General features: G+C 35.1%; 1 protein-coding gene across 9 annotated transcripts in view; it reads right to left on the bottom strand.

The window, feature by feature from the left end:
- Positions 1-905: 905 nt before the first annotated feature.
- The window catches only part of Plag1 (PLAG1 zinc finger), a 41,038-nt gene continuing 20,063 nt past the window's right edge, over positions 906-21,880 (bottom strand). Inside the window, exons 2-6 of one of the 9 annotated variants that reach the window (XM_010611126.3) lie at positions 13,449-13,591; positions 13,023-13,129; positions 5,954-6,052; positions 3,039-3,397; positions 906-2,524 (exon numbers count right to left, since the gene is read on the bottom strand). In XM_010611126.3, coding sequence (XP_010609428.1) covers positions 1,267-2,524; positions 3,039-3,280 — 1,500 coding nt within the window. In that variant the 5' untranslated portion in view covers positions 3,281-3,397; positions 5,954-6,052; positions 13,023-13,129; positions 13,449-13,591 and the 3' untranslated portion in view covers positions 906-1,266. Of the gene's footprint in view, positions 2,544-2,970; positions 2,990-3,038; positions 3,398-4,254; positions 4,381-5,953; positions 6,053-13,022; positions 13,130-13,448; positions 13,592-21,880 lie in introns of those variants that run through there. The other 8 variants (XM_010611127.3, XM_033760725.1, XM_010611125.3 and 5 more) reach the window with 8 other exon arrangements.

The following is a 21,880-nucleotide window of genomic DNA, read 5'->3' as shown; positions in this document are numbered from 1 at the left end:
CATAATTTCTCAAATTGTTTTAACTTCAAATTCTCCATCTGAAAATAGCGATAGAGTTCACATTTACTAAGAAAGATAGCATGGGGGCAAGAATGTTGTTTGTTTTGTTTTCTGCTTTTGGCTCTTAGAGAAAGAAACATGTATCATATTCAGCAAGAAGTGATGTAAGTGATATGCTCTTACTTTACTCCTGAGGAGTGTAGTTTTCAACCCTGGCAACAGCAGACATGATCCCCACACAAATTCCAAGGTTTAACCATGTGCTTTACATCTGACTTCCTATTTAGGAGTCTATCATACCTTAGAGGCCAGGACAGTCCACTCTGGGATTAACACAATATTGTCTATAGTTCCATAACAGCTCTAGATTCTGGACTGTGGACCAATAATAATAAAAAAAATTGCTGGTGCACTTGAGCCACCATCTGGCTGTGAAAGGCAGAAAAGATTAAGGAGAGCTACCTGTATATACTGACCCTGAAGACCCTGATGCCATACACTATTAATATTATTAAATATAAAGATAGCAAGTCAAGAAGGTTGAACTGTGGCAAAAGAGGCCATGTACTAATAGTTAAAGGCCAACTATTATGTAACAGTACAAGTCATCATATTAAGAGTCTGTTTTTGCTACAAACACTGGTGCTTTGTGTTTTGGTTTTGTTTTTCTTATACATTCTAGTATTTTAGCAAATATTTTCCAAGATAATAGCAAGTCTTCAAAATATACTGACCTGAAATTACAGTATATTTAAGAAATATGTTATCTTTCCAAACTGGATTCTTAATTCATTTAAAACATTTGATTATGAATTTACTGCTAGTAAAATTTTTAAAACTCCTGCATTATTCACATGCATTTTATAAAATTCACATTGTACTGCAAAAAGTTTTTAATGAGCCAAATGTCAAAAGGTAGAGCCATTGTTACTGGACAAAAATGAAAACTGTAAGATCTAAAAGTAATTTGAACAAGGGACTTTTAAAACTTTATTCATATAATGGCTTTCCTATGTGAAATAAAACTTTTAGACTATGACAATTGGCAGTGAATCAGGACAAAATACTCAGGTAAACATAACTGGACACAAATGGTTCCAAAGCTCATTTAAAAAGCTAGTTTCTATTTTATACTGGCTTAATGAAAACTGGTATTATACAAAAGCAGAAACTTTTATACTGTCTTAAAGTAGGCATTAAAAAAAAAATGGTCATCTAAGGCAGGGCTATACATACATTTCTGCAATAAAGCCACGTCCCAGAATCCTACTGAAAAGCTTGGTGGAAACGTGGCAAGGTGGTGCTTGTGCTTAAGCTACTGGTGAAAGCTGCTGATAGTGAATGCAGAGACCCAAGACCTATAGTGTTCGCAGGATCCTGAAGATCCTGTGTTTGTGGGGGGAGCTGAGAAACAGAAGAATGTGCTTCATCTTGGGAATAGTTCATTCCAAGGCTCCCCACTGATAAAGGATTATAGGCAGGACCATTTAACGGTATGAAATTAAACAACTGAGAAAAATCCAATGCTGGTGTGTTGAGGGGGTCACTGATAGAGATAGAACTTTTTGATAGGGAGACGTCCCCTGCACCATCATCTAGGGAACCACTCTGAGGATCCAACCCTAGCTTAGATGATGATGCTTGAGAATCCTGTGAAGAAGAGGGCATGCCACCTTGTAACTCCATCAGGTAACTCTCAATTTCCCCCTTTAATGGCTGTTCTTTTTCAGGAATAGAAATTGCATATGAGGTAGAACTGAATGGATATTTGAAAGAAAGGTGGTGAGAGGGATGAACAGCATCCATATCTATTGGGCACGTCATTCCCAAAGGTAAAGTTGTGATCATTTGGTGAGCAGATCCTGAACTCTGCATGGACTGAAATGGAGTGTTATAGAGGTTTAACTGCAAAGTGTTTGTGAATGGCTTTGATAACAGTTCACTGGAAGGTAAGGACATCACTGGAAGGAGCTCATCTTTTATAGGCACAGATACATTGCAGGTAAATGGATCAAGGAAATCTACTGGTTCAGTTTTAACCTTCAGAAGCTCTTGATTGTGACTCTTCTTCATATGTCGAGTCAGGTGATCCTTTCTTCCAAATCTCTGTGCACAATACTGACAGAGGAAGTCCTTTCTTCCAGTGTGCACCACCATGTGTCTCCGGACATCTTTTCGGGTGTAGAACCTGCGATCACAATGCTCGCACTGGTGCTTTTTCTCTTTCACACCCCCAGATGACTTGCCTGCATGAGATTTAAGGTGCTCCAGAAGCACTCCTGTGCTTTCGAAAGTCTGCAAACACACCTTGCAGGTGAGGTCGCCACTGGTTGCGGCATGCAAGGCCAAGTGTCGTTTAAACCCAAGCTTGGTATTATAGTTCTTGCCACACTCTTCACACTTAAATGTCTCTTTATTGGGGTCGTGTGTATGGAGGTGATTCTTTAGATGATCTTTCCGGTGAAACATTTTTTCACAATAATTACACTTGTGGGTTTTTTCAGGAGAGTGAGTAGCCATGTGCCTTTAAACACAGATACAATCTGTAAGTAATTATCACAATGAAAATGGTATGTATACACTTTTCAAATGGGCAGCTAACTAATATGCTAACACAGAACTCCCTTACTAAAGGAAACCACATAACTTAAAATGTACCAAAAGGATAGTCTACATACCTAAATACTACAAAACTTGAGCCTTTTAAATTGCCACTTTAGTTTTTGCTGATTCTTAGCTATCATTACAAAAGCAAATGAGCAAGACTGAATATACTCACGTAAATACCCATTTCTTGTAATTTCTTTTTACAAATGGAAATCGTACCGTCATTAGCATTTTATTTAAAAAAATCAAAAGACACTAACACATAAAAGTATGTGATTTAGAATACTAAAAACTAGCCAAGGTCTAATCTACTTAACATTTCCTCTCTGCAAATCAGCTGAAAAATGTGTATACAATACATACGTTTACAATGGCTTCAAATGGCCAACACAAGAGAAAATATAATCTGAAAGAAAAATAGAGTTTAATACCTTTGTAATTTGTATTTAGAAACAAAGGCCTTGGTGCAGTCTTGTTGTATGCACTTGTAGGGCCTCTCTCCTGTGTGAGAGTAGGAGTGAACCTTTAATTTCTCAACACTGTTAAAGGCCTTGTCACACAGTTGGCAAGGAAAGTTTTTTCTTGGTTTGGTTTCACCACGCTTACGTTTCCCTGAAGGGACTTTCTGGGTATCTCTTACTTCTGACAAATCACCAGGAATGACAGTGGCCATCGCAGCCTAAACCAGGCCTTCTTGTTGGACACTTGGGAACTGCCCAACTCCACTAAATGATATAGCTTTAGGTGGCTTCTCAAGTTTCATGTGGTCGTAAAAGAAAGCAAAAAGGGACTGGAAAAAAAAAAATAAGAAACAACTAGTTTGTAACTAAATTTTTAAAAATTTTTTTATTTGCTATGTGATGCTTTTGAATTAAAAAGAAACCATAAAATGGATTCAGCTGGTCTAATGTAATATCTGTAGGTTTCTTTATTATTTGTCAAAACACATATTATTGCATTGCTCAGAATGAACAGTTCAAATATACCCTGAAATTCCACTTGACAAATGTACTTAGGCATACTAGTAATGACTTTGGGAACTTTCAGGAAGCATCAAAACATGATGTAATTGTGGCATGATTAAGGTTCAGTTTTCACAAGGGATTAGAAAACATAAATCTAACAATATAAAAATATTTCAGGAAAATAATTTTAATTTGTACATGTTAGCTCTAATTACACTCTATGTGACAGGAACAACTCTTGCAAGTACCTTATGAACCACTAAGTCCATAAAAGAAGTACTTTATCTATTTATTTATTTATTTATTCATTCCTCATTGAGTTTATTGGTACATTTTAGGTTTATAGTAAAAAGAAGTACTTTAAAGCCCAGACACTAGAGGCCTGAAAGAGTTGAATATACAACCTGAAGCGACAACTGATTTTACATCAGTATCATGAGGATTTGTGAGTCAAAAGTAGACATAATTTATTTTAAAAAAATACACTCAAACTGTTAAGACCTTTTGATGTTATATGAGGTGAAGAGCATAGTTCCTGTTCCTTTGGGGAAATATGTTTAATTATCCTCAACATGTTTTTATATCATAGAGCACAACTATTGTCACTGGGCACACTGAGGTTAGTAGATAAGCTGGAGTCATTAGGCCTCCCCACTAGCTGAGGGTCTAGCCTTTGACACACCTGTAACCCGAGTGCAGCACATCTGTTGTGACTTCTGATATCGCACAATACCTGTGCAAGAATGCATCATCATAGAGGTGTTCAGGATGATAAAAAGATGTGTCAGTTTCAATTCACTTATTGGTGCTGTGAGAAAGAATGAAATGTATATATTGTACAGCAAAAAGTATGTCTTTTTAAATTTAAACAAAAACTTAAAACTGAATTGAAACCTACATAGACAAGTGATAAGTAAATATTATCAACTCTTTCTCAGACTAAGAAAATAAATTTCTCCAAAATCCAAAACTAGTATGAGTTAAATGATTCCTTAAGATTTCTTTAAGGTAATTTAGACAGGTATTTTGAAAAGAAAATAGAAATGATACCTGTAACCTCTTTTTAAAAAGATCTGATCAGGGCTGGGATTTAGCTCAGTGGCACTGCACTTGCCTTGCAAGTGCAAGGTCCTTAGTTTGATCCCCGATACTGGGGGAGAAAAAAAAAGATCTGATCTTTAAATTGAAAACTTAAATGTGTTAAATGACTTACCAATTACTAATTGATTAGATTTTCATCCTATATTTAAAAAATAAAAAACAACTTCTTATATCACTTTTATTCTGGAATTACACTGACACTGCCTTTACAAGTTAGGTATACTCACTCTCACAGATTTGTTATACTTTTACAAAAGCTTAAATACCTGTATTTTTAAAAATTAAGTGTATCTTATAATAGGTCTTTTTGTATTTTAATGTAGAGGCTTACTCTGTGTGGACAAAATACAGTCATGATCCACTAATTTGATTAAAGTAGTGAAAGCATATAGGTAAAGCTAATCAAGTATTTTCTTGATTAGGTAGACACAGGCAAGGCCCTCATGTTGTTCAAATTGTCTAAAAGTCCTCCATGCAGTTTAAAAGTGACATTTACATAGAGCAACTGACATTAGCAATGACAATATTGTGTTTCCTCTGGTTTTGGATTTTCTTAATCTCAAGTACTTGTTCTTTTCCTGTTATAATCTTGTTCAGATGATAGCTTCTCTTCCTCCCTCATAAATTATAGCCATTCTGTTGATAAGATAACTGTTATAAAGCACTCCGTTTTGGCAGGAGAAAAAACGGATTTTCAATTATTTGATTTCCTAGTGTAATGCTTTCATGCACCTACTCAGAAGATCATTTTTCAATTGTAGAAGCAAAATGGGAATGTAAAGTATCTAATCCTTGAATATAATTAAATGCTGAAAATATCTCACAGATTGGTCATAATTGCCATTATGTCACAAGACCCAACTGTAATGTGGAGAATCCTAATTGAGAAAAATTACTTCTATGTTACTAGAAAAAAATGTATCAAGACTGCATCATAAAAAAATTTACAAACATTTGTTTACATTAAAATTGGTAATACTAAACGTGGAGTAACAGATGAATTATCATCTTTGTATGTACATACTGAGCAATGAAGAACTGCCCTGATTTCAAATATTACACTTTCCTAAGACCAGCTGAAATTTTTTCATGGCTAATATACTTTATCTTAATAAATTACAGAACTCAAATTAATTACCATAGGTGCATTTAAATCTATTGGATAAATACAATGTTGTAAACTCAACATCTAATAAAAGACCATATTTATGTTATATATAACAAATAAATACATTAAAGGTGCATGCATAGAATTATAGTGATTTTCGTTTGATGCTTACATGATTACAGATGGAAAAAGCCTCAGACTTTGAGCTTAGCCAGTCCCATTAACTCTTCGTGGAAGAGAGTGGAATCCAATCTTTCCCATTTTGGCCAATCTATGAAAAAAAAAAAAAAAAAAAAATGGACGATACTCTAAATAGAACTAGCATGTAAATGACAGAAAATAAAGGATGAAAGAACTGCAATTTCATGGCACATGCTTACATTCCATACTCTTGCTGAGAAGTCATGCATAATTTTCACCAGCTTCGTATTTTTATTAGTTCTAAGCACATTTACATGACCAAATAAATGCAGAAATAAAAAGCAAAATAGTATTACCTAGATAAATGGCAATTTGTGATGCTGAATGACTCCCCACTTATTTCCCAAATTCAATTTAATTTAAAAAATCTAACTTGTCTACCAAAAGACTAATTAAGGTTAGTTTGTAAACTAAATAATCAAAGTTTCATTAAGTTTAATATTGTGAAAGAGATAAACTCAGTTCCCTCTTGGAGTGCATATCTAGAACCCATCTCACGTTGACAACATTCCCACTGTGCACACTTGTATAACTGGGCTTCTGGGAGCCACACTTTTGTTACCTGCTAATTTATTTTTAATAATACTGTAAGGATTGGTCACGTGTAGCAACTGTTTAGATTTCAAAAACATGCAAAGGAAATTAAATACAGGTTTGATACTGGAACAGAAGGTGTTACAAAGAAAACATATTTTAGTTTACTGGATCATTGTTGAAAAATCTTAAAATAGCTTAAAACACTTAAGAGAAACATGGTTTCTAGTAGACTGAGAGCATGCACCAAAAAAAGTGTTAATAATCTGTGATTGTACTAGTAAATTTGAAAAAAGCCAAAAGACAGAAATATCTAAAGTAATCTGTTATAGAAAGTACAAAGTATACAGAGATTAGCAAAGTCATTTGGGAGATGAACATTCAGAAATCATTATTTATAAGAACTCAAGATGGTAATATATAAATCAAATAGATAAAATACAGTAACAAAAGGATGTGTCCGCGACAGATTAAGTAAAAATAACTTCAAAGCTCAAACACCAATCTAATTTAATTTCCGTTAAAATAAAATTTTCCTACTTTCAGAATTTCATGATATAAATAAAATACTTGAGGACATTCAAGCATCATTATAAAATTACTAAGGAATATATGGGAAAACAGCCTTATTATCACAGTTTAATATCACAGACAAGAAAAATAAAAAAGTTAGACCAATAAAAGATTTTAAAAAGTTAAAAGCAAAAGCTCCATTCCTTTTTAAAGCATAGGACATGCATAAATGGAAGAACTGAATTCTGCACATCAAAAGTGAAAACAGAAAAATTTACTTTGTAAATACTTACTTGCACATAGTGTTTGGTGGGGTAAGTAAGAATATGAAAGACCATTTTGTGTATTATGCTGTCTTAGTAATGTAAGTACTCTACAAGTATAATATTTCCATCTCTAATACAGTACCTCCCTGGAGTTCAATGAATTTGAGATGTGGATATATTTACCATCATTGCCATTTTAGATCAAAGGCCATAAAAGCTCAATAATTTGATAGCACTGTGGTGTCAAAGGGGGCTTATGCGCTTAAACTCTTATTTTGCTTCTATTCTGCTGCATTTTATCAAAAGGGCAGGTTAGCCAAACAGTTTGTGAATGGATAAGTCTTTTCACCATACTTAAAAGATCAGAAAAAAGACAGTACCAGTTTTCCCTATTAGAGCTTTTAACTATTATCTCTACAAGGAAATAAATTTTAAGACTTAAAAAGTTTAAAAGAGTTTATAAAGTAAACTTAAATTATTTGAGTAACTTATTTTTCTTTTGTCAACCAATATAAATTTTATTGCTTTTCAAATACATTCGTAATTACTATTTAATATTTTTCAATAAAAATATTTTAAGTATTTTAATATACTTTAAACCTGTGTATCTTGTTTGGAGAGATTCCAATATAGTCTACAAATTATCCCTGTTACATATCATGTAATTTGAAATAAAATAATAGAGCCAAAATTTTAAGTTAGTTATCTTAAAACCTAACTCCCAAATTATGGTTATTTTCCCTAAATTCAATCAATTTTGAATTCAAGTGGCTAAATAACTGTTAATTATTTCCCACAATAAATGAAATAAGGAGTTAATTAGAATGCACTACTATTTGGAACATATCTATATCTATCTTGCTTGTATTTATGTAATCCTAACTAAAATTTCAACTAAAATTATCTGAGTACTTTCTTTTATAGGACAAAGAAAAACCTTTTAAAAGCATTGAAATTATACTTGTGAAGTCTGCAACAAAACCTGTACTTTAAAAAAAAAAAGTTAAAGAAGCTTTTTAAGTGATGAAAATTCTTCTTTGACTTGGTCTGAAGAATTGTGAAGAAAGTAGAAAATACACCCATTTCAAATTGCTCTAAGATGAAACTGCTTCACAACACCCTCCCAGTTTTTGTTGGTACTAGAACAGGCATTTATACCTGCCAAAGTGTGACATGGACTCCACAGAAATGGTACAGGAAATATTGCATGTTCTTGCACACATACACAGGTTTATCTCCCAATGTTTTACATTATTCTAAAATAATGACTTACACAGAAAAAAATAAAAAATGAATCACACGTTAGAAATAAGACCAGTTTCTATGAGATGCTGTCCAAAGAATAGGCTTGTGCTTAAACTTTCTATATTTTAAATTCTACTTTTTTGGGGGAGTTGAGAAAAGGTCTTGCTATATATTCCAGGCTGGACTTGAACACACTACATAGCCGAGGCTGGCCTCCAACTTGTTGCAATTCTCCTGCCTCAGGCTTTTAGAATGCTGGGATTAGAGACATCCACCACCTAACAGGCTTAAATTCTACAGTTATGATTGTTACTTTGTTAACAGGTGTAAATTTCTACAATACTTACCTGCATCAAAAATTCTTTCATATTTAAAAGTCAAAGAGATTTTGCTAAGGGCATATGTAATCAATCATGAATGCTTTAGCCTCCGTTGTGCTAACCATACAATATTATTAGTAAACAATTTAGAAATGTAAACATTTGCTTAAAACATGTTTTCCATAGAGAGTAAATAAGGTGGATTGGATTACAAAAGGGAACTTACCAGTTGATAATGTTTTAATTTATGTCTATAAAACACTAATAAGAGTTTTGAATAATATGAAGGAATTAACAAGAGAACAAGACAGTCAATTCTAAAGGACAACAGCATACTCAGAACATTACAAAAAACAGCTTCAGTGATTGTGTGTTAATTTGGAAATGCTTACAGCAGTCAATTATCATAGGCCTGTAAAATCACTTATTAGTAAAGAATAAAAGAACTACCTTGCAAGTATAAAAATCTAAAGGAGAATGAACAATTGACTACAGGCAGCAAAGGGCAAGACTATGGACAGTTTTATTCACTGTTGTTCTCCAGAAAAGGCAATAAAATAACTGCTGAATGAATGAAAAAAATATTAAGGCAGGGCAAGTGTTTACCAGTAATAGAATGACCTGGCTTGCTCAAATGAAGTAGTAGACACAGAATATACATATTCAAGTAAAAGATAAAATAGCATGGATACAATTTGGTTCAACACATTGAATAATGGAAAGGTATTTTGTTGCAAATTAGCAACCATTAGAAGTTTTAGATTAAAATAATAGCAATTACAATAATAAAAGCTCCTTCAAATAATTATTTTGCTTTAGAAAATAAGCATTCTTTGGATGATCTCATCACTAAGGAATCAAAATAGCAGGAGTAAATAACATCAATCAAGCCTTCATTCTAATGAAAATTTCCAAAGTGAAAACATGCCTGGTGCCTGTATGGCTCAGCACAAAGTGGGAAAGATGCTAAGACACAGGGTAGGGCTGCTGATCCCTACAGTGAACAAAAGGAAGCCAGAGTGTCCCAGAAGCAGGAAACACAGTAGAGATATACATGCAACTCATTTGAGATATAGTAGGTCCTCAAATAACTAATTTAAATCCAGAATATGGAAAACTGCAATACTTATGTTCCTATATTGTCTCAAAAAGATGCCTTTTTGAATTGCTATATTTGATATTTTCAATGGATTTTTGAATAATTCATTCAAATGTAGTTTTGGGTCAAACCTTCTTTGAAATTTATCAAAAAGCTGTAGTGATATTTGAAAATGCTTTTTTGATATAAAAATAATAAAAATAATAAAAATAATAGAGAAGTAAAGGAAAACCTCCAATCTCTGCTTTTAAGAAACAACAGGAAAATTTCAACAAATTTTAAAACTGACATTCCAATGTTCCGAGAAACCTCAAAATCACTTCTCTTATTTATCCATACATGTAGGATGTTCTTTCTCAAGCCATGCATTCTCTGGATACCCAGACAAAATGAAAAACCTGATGAAAATGGAATAGTAAAACAAATGTTACCTTCCAGTTCAGAAATACTTTCCTTGGTTATTTCATGGAGAAAAATGCCACATTGAGTTAAAGTTTTTCTTTTTAAAAAGCTCTCTCATTAACTTAGAAGCTAGCATTTTATTTTTAGAGTTGGTAACATTTTTACCAACTATAAGTGCAACAGTTGGGGGTGATGAGGTCCCCCTATGAATATGTTATTATCAAAACAGGAAAACTAAAAAATACACATAGGGGTACAGTTGGGTATTTTCATTTCTTCACATAGGGAATTAGTACTTGCAAACAGGAAATGAGAGGATTTGTGCAAGAGGGAGGACAAGATGGAAAGAGAAAATTAAGCGCAAATAACTGAAATTATATTAATACAAGGTAAGATTACTCAATACTTTATTTTTAGAGGAGTTCCTGGGCTTTAAAAAAATCTGTATAAAACATTTCCAAAATACTCAGTATGTAGCTAGTACTATGAAATAGCCTTCAGGTCATATATCCCAAATTGTACTGAGTTTCCTATTTTATTACCATAAAACTCCTTAAGTTTATGTGACACCAACTGTAAAACTATTCACAAGGAAGGACCCTAAACAACCACTCATGTATAGTTATTTGCCTAAACCTATTAAAAATCACAAATATGAAATAATCCAGGTTTCATGTCTGAATTCTCAATCACTCATACTGAATCTGTTTATAATTCCAAAAGAAATGGTAGAAATCAGGTGTGAGATTAGCAAAGTGCTAAAGAAACAAGCTAAAACTTAAGCTATAAAGTTCATTTGCAGAACTAGTTTTAAGATGTCTCAAAGAAATGGGTGCTTTAAAAGGGTTCAGGGTCTACAAGGAAGTGTAAGTGTTGCCGGATGTGCTGTCGTTCAAGTAGCACTAAAAATGTAATGAAAATAGAATCAACAACTACACATATGATCAAGCTGTCCTCCTTAAATTATATCCATGTGGCCGTCCAGGATAAAATCACTTCTAAAAACAACCAGTAATCATTGAGTAATTTTACATACTTGAATTTGAAAATTATCTTACAAAGCCTTTTACTGCCTGTGTGGATGATGGTAGCTCTTCCTGAAATGACCCGTTTAACCTGACTCTCTTGTGGTGACCACAAACTAATCTATAGGGAACCTATTATTATCATGTCCCCAGCAGCTGGCAGTAGACATTTAATAAATATTTGTTGGACAGACTGTAGTTCCTTTAAGGGAATTTCAGGAATCAAAGTGAGCAGGTAAACATCTGGGAAGGAAAAGGGAACAAAGTAAAATTCTAAATCTTTAAAGAGAATGTTCTTTAAATGAAATTAAAATAGAAGGATGATGTTGAAAATATTAGAAAATGTCTGATCATAAACATAGGAGAATCAAGAGAGAACATGCCTAAGTGGAATGTGACACAGTAAAATTTCTTGCTCCTAGTCTAGCTACTAAAAATAGCTTCATTAAAAACAATTTAAAAGCTACAATGAACAAGAAAAAAAATAAGAAAATCTGTAACTTACAACTCTAAAAAAATCATTAGTATTCTTTTTAGAAAGTATTTATAGTACACAGCCAAAAATTTATGCTAACTTGATTTCCACAGAATGTACTTATTAACATAAAAGATAAGCCAGATTCATTTATGCACCATTGATTATAAAGCTCTGTTCATATATACTGTGTGGGCCCTCAGTCAAAGTTTTCCTTTCATCAGGGTGATAGTTGCTGCCCGAGGTCAGTGGAAAGTTTAGGAACTTGAGCCTACCCACTGGCATGGCCACCTTTGTTTTTTCTTTATGTTGTACTGGGGATTGAATCCAGGGCCTTTACACTGAGCTACATCCCCAATTCTTTCATTTTTTATTTTGGGACAAGGTCTCAATGTTGCTAAGTTGCCTAGTCTGGTTCAAATTTGTGACCTTTCTGTTTCAGCCTCTCAAAGTGCTGTGATTCCAGGTGTCTACTCCACACCTACCCAACTCACCTTTGTTTTCTCCAGGCTCCCCATCCTAAGGGTTGGGGTCCTGGTCTATAAACCTGAACCCTGTGTTTGAGTTCCTGTTGACAGACTTACCTGTTGGTGCCAAATTCATATGTGCTTGGATTTCCAGTACTGTGCCACTGAGCTGCATTTAGGGTTGGGAAATCTAGATGCTTGTGTGTATGTCTTCTTCCCCAGAATGCTAGCAAACTGCTCTTGTCACACTGGGTTCCTTATTCTACCATCTGCCCCATCCCAGGGAGCAGATATAATTCTCCTCTCCACCTGCTCACAGTTAATCAGATCCTTCCCAGAAGATGGAAGATATAGCAACATGGGATAATCTACCACTAAGAGCAAGATCCAAAGAAGGGAGAACTTAATTGAGTTCATCTATAGGTTACCTGGGGAAGACAAACAAGCCTTTACAGCAGCTATGTATTTTGTGCAGAGTAAGGAAGACTGCTCCTTGCCTTCTATTAGACAGACAGTAAGTATTACTTAAGTACTGCTGATCACAATTCATTTTGATGGACCCTAAGACTGTAAGTGGCATGCTTATTATGTGGCATGCTTTTCAAAGCTTTTAGTATTATATCTTACATTATTTAGGAACTAGAATAACTGACCACTTTGAAAGTCATGCCATATAATGATAAAAGCCACCTACCTGAGACCCCTTGCTCCAAACTCTAATAAGGCAACCTTATTAATAGACCATCACAGAATGAAGCATTCTGGGTGCCAAATACCTCCAAGGCAGCACCAAGAGGCAACCTAAAAAGAAAAAAAGAGTTAGTTTGAAATTCCAAAAGTCAGGCCTAACCTAATTAATGGTATACGAACCAAACTCTATCATCACTTATTCATATTCATTGCACTTTGTTGAAAAATCTATCTTAAACTGTTAGAAACAAATATTTATAGTACATTGAAAAATAAAAAATAAACATATCAATATCTCTAGGTTCATATATTTTCCTCTTGTATCAAAGTTAACTAGATTATTCACATTTTATTCAGTAAAATATTACTCCAATCTTACTGCTATTCTCAAGTTGGCTGCTTATTTTCTTTTTATATTCTAAACACATACACTATCTTCTCTGTAACAGTTTTCAGAAAAAATCTTTTGTGTTGTCTATCTTGTTCTGAGCAATGGCTGAGGAGAAATCCTGCCCCACGAGTGCTTTCCTTGGTTTCTCTGTTCCCACAGAAGGATGCAAACCACCGAGTGCCCTAAAATGGAGGTAGAATAAAGAACCAGGGTCAATTTTTTGCTCCTGTGTTCATCTTTATAATGTGACTAATATGTATTACCAAGTGAAATCCCGGGGCAGGTCCATCTTCAACAACATACAAAGAAAAACAAAAATGAATTTTATAGTATTACATATTTTGAGTTATCCTAAGTATCCCCTTGTTGGAGCAGTTCATAAAGTCTAACCTCTAGGTCCATAATCAAGAGAAAAAGGAATGCCAGGGGCTGGGGGTTTAGCTCAGTGGTGCTTTCACCCGCCTCCCAAGCACAAGGTCCTGATTTCGATCCCTGGTACCACCCCCCCGCAATAGAATGCCAGAAATTCTATGCAGAAATCAGAGCTTCATTTCCCTAAACCAGAGAGTTAATGATCAATTTTAAACAGTTATCTTTTTATAAAAATAAATATCTGATACTGATATAATAAGCATTACATATGGTGCTAATATGAGTTACTGTAAGTGTGAACAGACATAATCCCTATTCTCTAGGAGTGTGGAAGCTAGTTGTGGCTGCAGAGTATCTTTGGCTGGTATGATCCCCAGTACCCTCTCCCCATAAAAAAAAATAAAAGAAGTACAACTGTTAAATAAAACTTGCCATAACATGGTCCTGGTGGTGATTAGTGTGATAAATCAACAGTTAAAAACAACAAAACAGTAATTTATGGGATAAACAAGTACCATAAAAGATCAGAAACTAAAAATTATATCAGGGATTTTGCATTGTTTTTTTTTTTTTTTTGCCTTGAAAAGTCTACAATTAAGGAAGGCCAAGAAAGCTGGACATGTTATTGTACTCCTGTAATCCTAGCTACATAGGAGATCAAAGTAGAAGCTTGAGGCCAGTCTAAGCAGCTTAGTGAGACCCTGTCTGAAAATAAAAAAAATTTAAAAAAGGGTAAAGATGTAGCTCAGTGGCAGAGTGCTTTCCTAGCATCACTGGGTTCTGTCCCTAATTCCCTATCCCAAAAGAGGTGTGTGTGTGTGTGTGTGTGTGTGTGTGTGTGTGTGCTTATCTGAGGAATGCGCCTGACAAAAAAATTCATCATAAGTCAGAATTGTAGATAATTGTTGTTTCTATGATGACCCTTTTTTGTAAAGATTCAAATGAATCAATCTCTTGAATCTTCTATGGCCTGAAGATGTCACTCATGGTATGCAAAGGGGCAGTCATAAAACATGGTATGGATCAGAAGCACTGGGAAATAACAAATAGTTGGGGAGGTAAGAGGGAGGAAAGGAGAAAGAATGTTTGTTCGAATGAGACAAAGAATTGCAAAGCAAAGACCAAAATCAGTGAAAGTAACATTTCTTAGAAGAAAGGCCGCATATAGCCTGGCCATATTAACAAACCCATATAAGAGGAAGGAAAACAAAGACAGTTCTATAGCTTACTTTCAGAGACAGATTCAAACCGGATTACTGGTTAACTCATCCTACAACCTAACAACTACCACTCTTGAGGTAAAATTAGATAATTTAAAGGGGATAGGGGTAAAGAAGAAAAAGGTGACAAAGCCCACAAAAAGACAAAGCTGCAAAGGGGTATGAAATCACCCTAGAATTCTTTCTTTTTAGTACCAGGAACTAAACGCAGGACCTTGTGTTTGAGGCAGGCATGGGGTCACCGAGCTGAATCCATGGCCCTACCCTAGAATTCTTGCAAAGCAATCTCCACTTAGGCATGGAGACATCATGGTTCAGTAAGAATATTGGGTGAAACAAGAGGGAGTGAGAGACTGGGAAGTAGAGGAAAAGAGAAGAGAAATATGTAAAAAAGGAGAACTAGTTGGGTGATGAGTAAAGAACTTACAGCAAGAGGATGCTTTCTTTCAAAGAACTTCACACCTAAGAAAGAGCATAAGGGTTAGCTAAAGGGAAACTCAGGATCCCAGGAAGGTAGGAAAAAAATGGAACATTTTTGAAGAAACAAAGCAGAATAAGATCCAGAGAAGGAGGGGAAGTTTTGTTTGCTGCAGACCTAGGAGGGATGTATACTCATCCTGGTAAGTTTTTTGGTAGAAGAGGCAAGAAATGCAAGGAGTTTGTTCACTTTGGTCAGGGTTGAGAAGGACCCAATGTCTGATAAGAATAAGGAACAAGGTACTTGGCCAGAGGATAAAGAACTACTGAGGGAAGCAGAGAGATGTTCAGGCATCCTTGAAGTTTTCACAAAAACAAAGAGAAATTGCCAGAAAGGATGAAATCTCTTAGTTACTGTTGGTGGAAATATAAATTGTTGAAACTTTTTTGGAATATATTGTGGAAATATATAAAGCTTTTAAAAAAGTTCATATATGTTGACTTAATAATTCTAAAAATTAAAGCAAAAATGGAAAAGATTCAAGTGTAGAGATGGTGAAAGTATATTCTATTTAATTTTTTGAGAAGGGCCTGCTATATGATCAAAATATATTTTAAAATAAAATTGATAGTCTCATAAAAAGGTGAAAGTATGTGACTCTTTATGATACAATATAGCTATTAAAAACCATGCAGTTTAAGAACATTAAATCACATGAAAATGAACAGTTAAAGAATATTAACTCACACTAGAATGCACATATAATTTTTTATTTTTTAAATTTAAAGAGCAGGGTACAGAATGTGTACATTTACTGTTCTTCATTTGTAATGTATGCTCTTGAAACTAGGCCTCTTCTTTATTAATATCCTTAAATGTACCTAGGCAAGTTATAACTAAAAGACTGGCAAAAGGCAGGCTTTATACTTTTTCCTATGTCATATAAACAGAAAAGTTATTTTAGCAAAAATAATTTTTTTCAACAAATGCTACTGGATAATTTGATGTCCATATAACAATAAAATGAAATTAAGAGCTGTATCTCACACTATGTACAAAACTTTATGTATATCACAGACTTAAATAGAAAACCCAAACTATGAGAATTCTAGAAGAAAAGCACTCTGAAAATCTGAGTCATTCAAAAATTGCTTGTTTACAGTACCAAAAGTACAGTCCATAAGAAAACAAACTGATAAATTAGATTTCATCAAAATTTAAAACTGTTTTTCAAGGCTGGGTGTGGTGGTGCATGCCTGTAATTCCAGCACTCAGGAGGCTGAGGCAGGAGGATTGCTGTGAGTTTGAGACCAGCCTGGGCTACACAGTGAGTTCCAGGTCAGTCTCAACTACGTAGTGAGACCCTGTCTCAAAAAAACAAAACAAAACAAAACAAAATGGCACTAGAAGATTAGAACAAAACCTTTACACAGTGTATATCTGATGAAGAATTTATATCCAGAATAAAGAACTTTTAAAACTCAACAATAAGAAAACATACTATTGAAAAACAAACAAATACTTCGAATGTTCATTTTACCAGTGAAAATATATGGATGGCAAAAAGCACATGAAAAGATGCTCAACACTACTGGTCTTTAGGCAAAACAAATTAATACCACAATGAGACCCTCCTGTGGTTCATAGGCATAATGAAGTCCACCCACTGGAATGACCAAAATTAAAAACACTAAATATCTGACTAAAGTGTTGATAATGTTGTGAAGCAAGTAGAATTCCTATCTGCCATTGACAAGAAGGTAAAATTGGTACAATTATTTAGGAAAACAGTTGGGCAATTTCTTGAAAAGTTAAACATATGCCCACAAAACGATATAGCCATTTAATATCAATATATTTACTCAAGAGATATGGAAATATGTCTTCAAAAGACTTGTACATGAATATTCAGAGCAACTCTGTAATAGTCTAAACTAGATACAATATAAATTTCCATTAGTGTATGAATGGATGAACAAGTTATAGTAGATTCACATAATAGGCTACTAATTAGTAATACAAAGAAACAAAATATTGATGCATACAGTGTGGATAAACCTCAAAATCACTATGGTCAATGAAAGAAGCCAGGTAAGAAAAGAATATATGTTAGATGATCCCATTTATATAAATGTCTAGGAATTCAAAATACACCACAATGACAAAAAGCAGATCCATGGTTATCTGGGGACAGGAAGTAGGACAAGAAAGGATCATTCACAAAAGGACATGAGGAAACTTTTAGGAATGATGAATATGCTCACAATGTTAATCATGGTGGTGACTTTAGAGATGTATACATATGTTCCAAATGGGAACCTTGTATGCTTCATATGTATGCAGTTCATAAAATACTAATTATATCTGAATAAAACTGTGAAAAAAATGGCAAAGTCTTCATATTGGAAAAAACCCCCAATATTAATAAATATGAGAAACAAATCTACATATAAATGTACTAAAACTGGAAAAAAAGCTGAATTGATAAGCTAAAATTCTTTATAAGAGAAGTGAGGCAAAGTGACAAAAACCTCTTTTCCATTCAAAGAGAAAAAGGAAAACAAGGCATATCAGTTTAAATGTTAGCTGCCTTCAATTCTAGCTAGCGAGGATACTTAGACAGTTTTAAAAGCCACATTCTCAGCTGTCAAACTTGGAGGAAGCCAGTGCAGTTCACCTGTTGGTTATAAACTTGCATATCATGTGCTTGCTTCGGAAGCACATACAATAAACTTGTATATAACACTGTATGATTTAAGGACTCCAGAAATACATTCTAATTGGAATTGAGACCTGCGGATGATAAATAGTTCTGGCATAAATTACAGTTATCAGATACCAAAGGAAGTCCCCACTGAAGTGTTTGAAAGCAGCCTTTATACAATCCTTTTAAATACAGACAGTGCTCAATTAACAAAAGATCAATTTATGATTTCTTGACTTTACAATGGTACATACAACCCTTCTATAGTCACTTACAGTATACTAATAAATTATGATATATTCAGTGTGTTACTCAGAAATAAGAGATGTCTGCTGTGGAATTTTAAAAGAGATACTCTCCCTGTCCCATATCACAGGTTCAAGAAAAAGACAGACAAGGAATATTTCACGTGAAAAAGACTATGCATTCATATATAATGTAAGATTTGAGGTAGTGTACTTCTGACCTTTCCATCTCTGTCACACAGGCAGGGTGTATCTTAAATTTTATGGTAGTTAAGACACAATCAACCAATGTGAAGCCACAGTCATTTTATGAGTTAAACTGAATGGTAATTTGGGCAATACGTGACTATTGACTATCTACAGATAGACTGACCCCTGCTTGTGGGCTTAATGGTGGTTGGTAAAAGATTATAATGTACTTGTGAAAATGTTATGATTACTGAAAACCAGAGAAAACAGGCACATATTAGAAAAAAAATCTGCTCTACTGAAACACATAGTAGTCAAAATCCCACACTGAATTGTACAACACAGGAATGTCTCTTTTACATAGCTTCTCAAATTAATCCCCTGCCCTCCTCCTCTTAAAACTGAAGCAAGGATTGGAAGGAGCTGTGGAGAACTAAATCCTGTCTCCCAGAGCCAGGCTGGTGGAGGGAATAGGTATGGAAGGAAGGCACAGGGAGATGTGGCTCCAAAGGGGGTGTGTGTGAATATTCAACCAAGACTCCTATCACAAAGAGGACTATTCTACCAGGCAGTTACTTTTCATAGTGCTAAAACAGTGCATGGTATTTGATGTTTCTAAATTACACTTCTATTAATTTTTACACCCTTGTTTATTCTTTGCAGAATAAACGTTTTTAAACTATGTTGGATTATTTTGCTTTAAACAATTTTACTGATATTGATCACAAAGGAATGAATGATACACAGACCAGAGTGTGTACCTTTCCATGTATTTACTTGTGTAACACTGGACAAAATTTTTGAGCTTTCTGAACTTCATTATCTTTAACCATAAAGAAAACAGTTAACTCTTGATTAGGTAACTGGGAAGTAGGAGAGAAGTCCACAAATAATCATGGCTGAAACAGAATTAGTCATTGCTATATGCTGACTGGTGGTTCTTTTTCTTGCTGAACTGAAACCCATTTGGTCAATATAAAACTATGGATTGATCTATGTTGCAGAAGAGTGGTGGTCCATGCTCGAGAAGAGTGGGAAAGACTTTGGAAGCAACAAAAACATCAAAGAAACTCTGGGTTCTGTCTGCAGTATAGTCTCTTCAGTTGGTCTTGATAAAGCCACAGAAGATAAACTCCATCAGAGAAGAGACTTTGCGTTTTGATGCCCATTTCTGTATGGCCAATCTACAATATGGATGCACCTGGGGGCACTCAAGTATTTGTTGAACAAACAGAAGGAAGAACAGGCAAGGGAGGGAGCTTTCTATCCTACGGTCCAATTGGATTCATGAAAGGAAAGAGCTGCCAAGTCTGTTTGATTACCACAGTGAATGACCAAGAACTGACAGAATGCTCTAAATTTAAAAATTCTCTTGGATTCCCTTGAATATCCAGCAATCAAGAAGACAACACTCTTTCCTGATTTGGCAAACTCTCAACAGATACGAAAATGCTGCAGTCACTGTGCCATCTTGTGGTCACATCTAGAAAGTTCATCCTCAACAGACCAGACAGTCGCCCTACCTGCACAGAGATGCTAGGAATGAGCCGTAAGAACAAACTTACAGATAACAAATCAGTATCATTTCATAACTATCAAGAAGCTTGTAGCCTATTAGGGGAGGTATACCAGAAGAATATTATTTATCACTATTGACAACATAAACTAGCAGATAGAAAAATGCCACAAAGTGTAGATTGGGTACAATGAAAACTCACAAGAAGAAAAGGTTCTTCATAACTTCAAAGAGGAGAATTTGTGAAGTAAGAGCCAATTGAACTGAGACTGGAGGGAAGTAAGACTTGGAGCTATGCAGGTGAACATGGAGAAGTAGAGAGTGTACCCCAGAGAGGCAGGGCCTAGGGAGTGTGCAGTCTAGTGACATCCAGGTCAGGCCTTCCTTGACTGGAACTGATGATGTCCTAAGAAAGGCATGAGAAGTAAGGTTGTGGAATGGGACCAGACTGGAAGTGGAGAGAAGGTCACTGCCTTTGCAGGTTTAACAGTACAAGGAATTGGTTAGACTTTGCTGGACGCAATTTCATCTACAGATTACAAGGTCATGCAGACTAGCTCTGTGGTGTTGAGTAAATGACTTACTTACCCTTTTCAACTTCAGTTTCCTCAGCTGTAATGTGAGATAATCAAGCCCTACGGAGTTGTAAGGAATAAGTGACACTGTTTGAAAAGAACATTCCACACTGAGCAGCTCTCAGTAAGAAGGTTATTAACATTAACCAAAAGGCAAATGGTGAAGGCTTTGAATGGCAATCTTTTTGACAGTTGCCTGTCATAGAAAAAAAAGAAGAGAATGTTTCAGGAAGCAGCAGTGAAGATAAGGAATAAATGCTGCTTTCTTTTTTATTTAGTTACATGTAGGCTTTTGGTAATCATGGAAAAAACATTTCAGGTTGAGTGCTATGGGAAAAATCCAGGCACTAAGCATTCCTTGTTCTTGGGAAAAATGATATCTAATGAAGGGGAAGGTATGGAAATGACAAAGTTCTAGTCACTGTGGTTTTTGTTTTTTAAAGATGGTGGAAATTTGACATGTTTAAATGTTAACTGCATGGATCAAGTAGAGAAGCAAAGGCCAACAGAGAAAAGATAATGAACTGGAGGGGACAGAGCCCATATTACATGCAGAGAGGGCAGGGTAAGGTGGTATGTGCAGATGTTGACCTAGACGGTAGCCAGCACAGGAAGAGGGCAGAGAGAGTAATTAAAGAAGAGATGAAACCTAAGTAGTTTAGAGATGAATAGGTGTTGGAGGTAAGAACATTCCAGCAGAGGTGAGGGCAGGTATGAGAAATATAGACTAGTGAGCTAGAGGACCTTAGGAGGTTGGTGCTAGGTGGAAGGGAGTAAAAGGAAGGGATAGAATGTCCCAAGATAAAGCTAGAGGGTAAAAGAGGGTCAAATCCTGATAGGGCCTGGACTCACTACTTGTACTACTTCTATATCACCTACCAACGCAATTGTCCCTAGTCATCTGGAGATACAAATAAACAAACAAGGCAGAGGAAAAGAATTCTTCCAGAGTGTGGAGTTGTAAGGCAGGTGCAGAGGGTGGCTGATGGAGTAGAATGTCCCAGAACATGAGGCACAGCCAGCTTGGTAGCACTGAACTAGAGCAAATGAGACCAGCAGGAATACACAGGCAAGAGAAAAGTAGGTGTGAAAAGCTTAAAAGCATGGTCAAAGAGAAGCAAGACTGGATAGGAAAAAGGGAGTAAACAAAGGTAAAGGACATGAGGCTATGGTATGCTGCAAACCATTATGTGAAAGTGAAGTACTTTTAGTATGTACTGGAATTTCAGAGC

The sequence above is a fragment of the Fukomys damarensis genome, unplaced genomic scaffold, assembly GCF_012274545.1.
Source record: "Fukomys damarensis isolate Sample0158 unplaced genomic scaffold, DMR_v1.0_HiC HiC_scaffold_5, whole genome shotgun sequence".
Classification (NCBI taxonomy): Eukaryota; Metazoa; Chordata; class Mammalia; order Rodentia; family Bathyergidae; genus Fukomys; species Fukomys damarensis.
Note: the sequence above shows the minus strand (reverse complement) of the source record. Positions and strands in the feature narration are given on the sequence as shown.